We start from the raw sequence: 7,369 nt of genomic DNA, 5'->3' as shown, positions 1-7,369 counted from the left end.
ACACACACACTCTCACACACACACACACACACACACTCTCACACACACACACACACACACACTCTCACACACACACACACACACACACTCTCACACACACACACACACACACACTCTCACACACACACACACACACACACTCTCACACACACACACACACACACACTCTCACACACACACACACACACACACTCTCACACACACACACACACACACTCTCACACACACACACACACACACACACACACACACACTCGAGCACTGGTGCGGAGGCTTGGGTCTGGATCAGAATCTGGATCTTTACGAGGTCTGGATGATGCTTTGTAATCACAGCTGTCTTTTCTTCCAGGTCCAGGATGGCTTCAGTCTTCCCTGCGTGTTTCTTTCTCTGTTACATGAGATGTTTGGTTCATGTGTTACTGTTTAACTCAGCTGTGTTTTTGCCTCCTTTCAGCCGTCAGCCAGAGACGAGCGATTTCTCGCTTTACTTCAAAACCCAAGTCTGGCCAAATTTGCCTGTAAAGAGCCCCGCCATCAAACAGGCCACGCCCATTCGCAGGACTAGCCAATCAGAATGCTCACTAATACTGCTTTTCATATAGTCCCTCCCACTCCGATCAGCCCCTCCCCCAACCAATCCCACGTATCCCTTCTTCATGTGGAGAACGGTTTCGCTAACTCTTGTGTCTTCTTACTAACCCCACAGCTTCAAGTTCTTCCAGTTTCATTTGGGTTTTGTTTGGTTTTGACTTGTTTGTGTTCCTTTGAAACGACTAACATCGTGTCATTCACGGAATGTGGGCCATCTGTTGTTTTCTGAATTAACTGACGTACTAACCAAAATAACAATACTGTTGTCATGTTTTTGTTTTGCTTGACAAATCCTTCGATGGAGAGATTCTGTTGCTTTAGTTCTGGATTTGGATTTTGATTCTCTTGCACAAAAACCACATTAGGAAAAGAGAGAGCGAAGGCCGGTTTAAGACCGCCGCTCTTCAAAAGACCTTTATTGACTTCACGATTTGTCATTATTCTATATATTTTCTTTCCCTTCCCTTGTTTTTTTCCTAAAGCACTCAGGCATTGGACACGCTATGGTAAACAAACTGCATTATATGGTAGATATAATTCTAATTGTCTTCTTCTTTGGTTTGCCCTGGATTTCCGTTTCCTATTTCTATTCTGTTTGCTTATACTGACTACACAAATCCTCATTGGTATCAAGGTAGCGATCAGACTACAGATACTCACTCTTTGGTTTCACTGTCTCATTCATTATGGTTTTTTCTTTGTTTTGTCCATCCTGCACCTCCGTGACAGATCTCGGCTCAAACGCTTGATTTCTCCTGTTGAGCTGAGTCTCAGTCCATATTATCATTCGTATGTTTCTCAACAGAGCGCAATGAAACTTTAACTGTAGCTGCGCCTCCCCTTTACTTGACTTACCTAATATTATTTATTACCATCTGAACCGATTTGAGCGTTCATCTGAGTGACGGTACACGAGCCCAGGGGCAGGCAGTAAGAACGGAAGGAACTCATCCCAGCCAACAGGAAACGTCCTCAGAACAAACCTACAAAGGTCAATAGAACGTAAATAGAATGTCAATTTAAAGTTATCTGGTCTTTAATAACGTTTGCACAGAAACATTATTTATGCATCGCTCATGGAACGTTTTCGGAAACATTTTAGTTGGATGTCAGTCTAACGTTCTTTAAATGTTACTGCAGGACGTTCAGAGAACATTCAAAACTAACGTTCCAGTAATGTTTGCAAAATGATACAATGGAATATTTTTTACAACCAAGATAAAACGTTTTTTTTTTTTAAATTGACATTTTGAACATTCAGAAAACATTCAGAAGTGACATTTTCGTAACTTAACGGGGAATGTTAGTTAAATGTTCCTGGAGTGTATTTTTTGTGAGTCTGCGATTTCCGATTCACCGATATTGATTTTAATATTGTGGAAGTCTCTCAGCATCACAACGGTCCATTAGCTGGTAATGACAGCTCTTTTGATATCCGGCTCAAGGAGATGGTTGGCAGCCAGAACCTCCGTCTCTCCTGGAGCTCCTGCTCTCCCGGGTTCAGATAAAACACATCCCGAACCCGCTCTGATTTATTCAACAGATCAGGACTGACCCTCACTGTACCCAAGCCACATGCTTTTGGGTTCGTTTAGTCATGGAGGCTCACGCCAGGGTGAGGGATGATTTCATTAATGTGCGTACCCATAGGACAACTAACCTAATTAATAAACATGAACAATTCATTATTACCGGAGCACACTGGCCTCCATCACTTCCCAGGGAAGCATTATTGATGCCAGGCAGCACGAAGAGAATCGACTGTAGATCAGACCAAACCGCCGCTGGTTTAGGATTCGTTACACACTCGTGCGGTGTTTAATAATTAATTAGCTTTCATTTGTATACTTTCCGTTTTCATTTGAATTTGGTTTTAGTAATTTTGTGCTTTTGTCATTTCTATTAGTTTTGTTTCTATTTAGCTTTGTTTTTAATTCAGTTTTAGTCATATTAGTACTTCAACTTTAACTGAGTTAAGTTTTTAAAGGCTTACATCTAATATTTATATTTTTATTTAAGCGTCATTTCAATGAACAAATACAATGTTTAATAGTTTTAATTTATTTTTATTTCAAGTTGTCATATTAATTACTTAAGCTTAAACTTATTTACATGTAATTTTTGTAATATTTTCTATTTGTTTTTACTTCAGTTTTAGTCATTTTAGTGACTTATTTATTATTTTTAATTATTCATTATTTTAAACTTATTTAAGTTTAGGCATTTTAAGGTTTACATCTAATATTTATGTATTTTTAAGCTTTATTTCAATTAATTAAAACAATGTTTAATAGTTTTAATTTATTTTTATTTCAGTTTTAGTCATTTGAGTAATTCAATTTCATTTTTAATTATTCATTTTTAGTTTTAGTTTTTTTTTTTTTCATCTAATATTTCCATTATTTTATTTCAGCTTTATTTAGTTGCACTTAACAATAACAACACTGGCGTGCGTCATTGTGCCACGGCTGTAGCTCTTTACTGCCTGTCACTGGACTCGTCAAACACGCGGCTCCACCCACAGCCCCGCCCACAGCTCCGCCCACAGCCCCGCCCACAGCTGCGAGGCATGTGGGAAAGTTTCTGTGTTCATTAACGCTGATGCTCACTCAGTAATGAAACTCAGGCATGACGTCGTTCAGCAGAAACACTCTTACTTCGGTATAAATCTGCAAAAATGTCAACAATTCTGTGTTTTTCTGTCAATATGGGGTGCTGTGTGTACATTAATGAGGAAAAAAAATTAACTTCAATGATTTTAGCAAATGGCTGCAATATAACAAAGAGTGAAAAATTTAAGGGGGTCTGAATACTTTCCGTACCCACTGTATGTGTATGTTCATACTCATGCATATTTATGATCTAACAGAGCCTATAGAGATGCACAAAGCCACGCCCCTTCTAACAGAAATCATTGACATCAGTAAAGACTTTGTGCTTGTGTTAGTCGGTAGGTCCGCTCTAAGGCCTCCTGATCTGGGGTCAGCGTGATTGACAGGTCTCTCGCCTCCCGCCGCCAGATCCTCCAGGACGAGATTATCAGCCCGGGCCGCTTGCATTAGTATGCAATCATACAGAGCTAATGAACTCTGGCAGGGGTTCGGTGCCCTAGAATAACAATGTTTCTGAGGCAGAGAGAGCCATGCTTATTGTGTTATTTGGCCCGATGCAGATGGACAGCCGTAGATGACTGACAGCTCACAGCCAGAGCCGTTTCCACTCATTTATACCCATGTGTGTGACGCTTCAGTGGAAACTCTCCTGTTGTGTTTTCTTTGGTATTCTTTAGCAGATGTGTGTGCATGCTTCCATCCGCTTGCATCTCGTCCACCCGCAGCGAGAGGGAGTCTGCGATGCACAAGCTGTACCGGCTTGCACGCAAATCTCTGGACTCAAAGTGCTCATGTCGTTGTGTCCCACCTTCAGATTTAACCCCTTAATCAACTAAATGTTGCCGCTCCTCCATCTGTGGCGTGCTGTGACTCCGTTCTGACTCTCTCCGCGCCATCAGCTGCGAGCGCTCTCGCTCTCGCTCAGGCGTTTGTGTTGCCCTTCATCGGTTGCGTCCGCAGCTCATACCCATCGACAGCATCTTCATCTGCGCATTCAACTGCATGGCTTCTTCCCCATGTCCTGACTCTTTTGGATGGTTTATTTTGTTTCCTCTTAACCTCAAAACCCACCAGACGTGACAATTCAGACCAATCTCTCTCGTGGAATCAAGTCACAAAGGATTTCACCAATTGACTGCTCTACTAATTGACTAAAACCCAAATTCTGTTACTAATCCGAATTAAACCTTTGTTGTAACTGTACTAACAACCATTTTTGTGTCTGACCTGCTCTTCTTTACTAAAGTACTAACCTCCAACCCCACATACGAGCCCCACATGAGCTCCTATCCTCCTCCTGACCCCTCAGTGGCACTAACTCATCCCGGATCCTTTGGCTAGTTCAGTCCTGATCTCTCTCCACTAGTTCACAAACTCCGTCGAGGGTCGATTTCCAGCTGCCAGCCACCTGTCGAAGGACTCGCGACCCGTCAGTCGCTCAGTGTCTGCGGTTATTGGTGTATTATCCGAGGGCTGAATAAACAGATTTTCATTGCAGCTGCAGTTTTGTCTTTGTTTTTGATAGGTAAAGGTAAGTCATTTTAAAGAGCCGTCTCAGGAAGGCCAGACGGCTGAAACTGCAGCTCTGGAGCTCAGGTAAGGACCATCACAGCGCCGTTATTACATAAAGTCAGCTTTGGCTTTGTATTCAGACGAAAAGGGGATAGCTGAGCCAAAAAATATCTTTCTGTCACAGTTTAAAGAACGTAAAATGAACATTTTAAGAACACGAAAGAGGATGTTTTGTTTTTTGTCCATTGAGTAAAAGTCAATGGGGTCCAATGCTGTTTGGTTCCCAGTGTTCTTCAAAATATCTTCTTTAATGAAAGTCAGCAGGTTTGAGCGGCATGACGGAGAGTGAATGATGACAGAAGGATCGTTCTGGAGTGAACGGCCCTTCGAGTCAATATTTTGTTGTGTCAGTTTTACTCTGCCTGAAATGGCGTATTATTGCAGTCAGTGCATTGCTAATATCTTGCAGTGTTTCTTAGTTTTGTCAAGAGTATGTTGAAATCGCTTGATTATCGTCACGGTCATTTCTTGTCTTAAGTGCTGCTGACGATCAAAACCCCTCCTTTAGCAAACATCATGCTTTGATTGATGGATGGGCGTTGAGTGCGTGTCGCGTCCGCAGCGAGTCAGTTCTGTGTGAATTGAAGTCCGTCTGAATCTTGCCTGTGGTTTCATACGAACTCCACTCGTGAGAGAAAGATCTGGAGGAACTGTCTGATGCTCGAGATGCTGAACTCGCCTGAGATTCATAACGTGTGCTGTTGATGTAAAAGCTCAGATTCAGTACGGTCTGAAGCAGATCTGAGGTGTTTCACACTCTTTAGTATGAAGGAGCATCGAGGATGAGTTCAGCTCAATCAGAGCTGCTGTTACTGGTGTTAACTTACAGTCCACTCACTGTATTACACGAAACGAGTCTTAATATAGTGCTTACAGTCTTTATTTTGAGTCTTGGTCCATTTTTTGGTTATCAGAGCTCTGCTTGTGTTTGAGCTCTGTTCACACTGACTGACATTTCATTGCTGAATGTTGTATTGTTTGTTATTGACAGCTTTTAAAAAACTGATTACAAATGGGAGGATTCTGTGGTAAAAATCACTTGTCATGTCTATTTCATGCACAGCTTGAACAAATGTCGTTTGGTCGTTAGGTCGTTTGGCCGAGTATAAATGAGCTGCCGGCGCTCCACTGCATCAGTATGTAATAATTACTTCATGGCTGACAGGTGATCAATTCTGCCAGATGTATTCGAGCGGCCCGATGACAACAAGATGGAGCATTTTATCAAGAGAAGCCTTGCGGTGTGATATTGTGTCTTCACGCTCAGACTGCTAACAGGACTAGTTAACGTGAGTAACAAGAGTCTCTTAACTGGTTTGAGCAGATAATGTGGCTTCTCCAGTAACCGGCTGATACTGACAGCAGTGTTTTCTGTCTCATTGTGCTGCTCAGTGAGCTGTGGGGAATCTGCATCATTCAGCGCTTCAGATGATTGTGAATCGGTTTGTCTTGACAGATACTCTCAATGAGCTGCTTCACAAAACAGTCACTAAGTTGTGCGTTTAAAATAAATTCTGCTGTTTGGAATTGTGATTTTGATTACATTTGAAGTTTTTGTTGTGTGCAGTATGCATTCAAGTTAGATTCTGTCACACTCTAATTGACATTTTTCAATGGTGTTTGTGCTTGTATTATACTGTCAAAATACTAATATTAATATAAGCATCCTCAGAACTACATACATTTACTTGAGGACATAAATATTTAACGCAGATTTGCAATTCACCACAGTAAATACATAAAATGATAATACTTTTTACGTAAAATGTGTATAATGCAATAAGAGCTCGTTCAAATACTGAGGTGCTAAACCATTCAGGGCTTTATAAGTAATAAGCAAGTGACAGTAGACAAGTGTAATGGAGAGCAGGTGTAACCATTTCCTCGTCTGTTAAACAATCACAAGTCGAGTGTTGAATGAATTCTTCAGTGCAAACGAGCAACGGCATCTGCATTCAGCACATGTGCAGTTATAAACTCTGTGTGTTTAGATACTTTTTATTGTTTCCAAATATTAAGAAAAGGAATTACATATATACTGTAACAGTAACCAAACTTCAACCAAAGAACACCCGCTCTCCCCCCGACATAAGAGCCATAAGAAACATTTACACATATACAAAAAAAATTAAAATTGGGCCATTATTGTAAAATATGTTAAGAAAAATGACAGTTCTGCATATGTAATTACCAATGAAAAACAAAACAATTTGTTAAAATGAGTCATAAACACTTAGCACATTAACATTAACACATAGTCAACTGTCATTAAACACTTCTGCATGATCACATTATTTGGTTTTACTCAAGAGTCAGTCCATTCTGATCTAAAAAACATAGGAAGGAGTCCCAGATCTTGTAAAATATGTGCAAGTTAGTCTTTCCATTGCTATACAAAAAGACAATTCTTTAATCCAGAGTGACAGAGATGGACCATGAATACTTTTCCTGTGAATGGCAATCAGGCGTGTGGTGTAGTAGACACAGGTTTACAATCTTCTGTTCATATGTTTTCAGAGATAAGGCAGGTGGAAGAAGATTTTATAAACTCTGATTGTGTGTGTGTGTGTGAGAGAGAGAGTGTGTATGAGTGT

General features: G+C 40.7%; 1 protein-coding gene across 1 annotated transcript in view; it reads left to right on the top strand.

Moving 5' to 3' along the window:
* The window catches only part of LOC107732688 (neurexin-2-like), a 351,796-nt gene that overhangs the window by 174,628 nt on the left and 169,799 nt on the right, over positions 1–7,369 (top strand). The window contains exon 8 of the mRNA XM_016544101.1: positions 1,074–1,097. Coding sequence (XP_016399587.1) covers positions 1,074–1,097 — 24 coding nt within the window. The remainder of the gene's footprint in view (positions 1–1,073; positions 1,098–7,369) is intronic.

The sequence above is a fragment of the Sinocyclocheilus rhinocerous genome, unplaced genomic scaffold (assembly GCF_001515625.1).
Source record: "Sinocyclocheilus rhinocerous isolate Xijiao unplaced genomic scaffold, SAMN03320098_v1.1 scaffold1480, whole genome shotgun sequence".
Classification (NCBI taxonomy): domain Eukaryota; kingdom Metazoa; phylum Chordata; class Actinopteri; order Cypriniformes; family Cyprinidae; genus Sinocyclocheilus; species Sinocyclocheilus rhinocerous.
The sequence above is the reverse complement of the archived record's forward strand: the minus strand, read 5'-3'. Positions and strand labels throughout refer to the sequence as shown.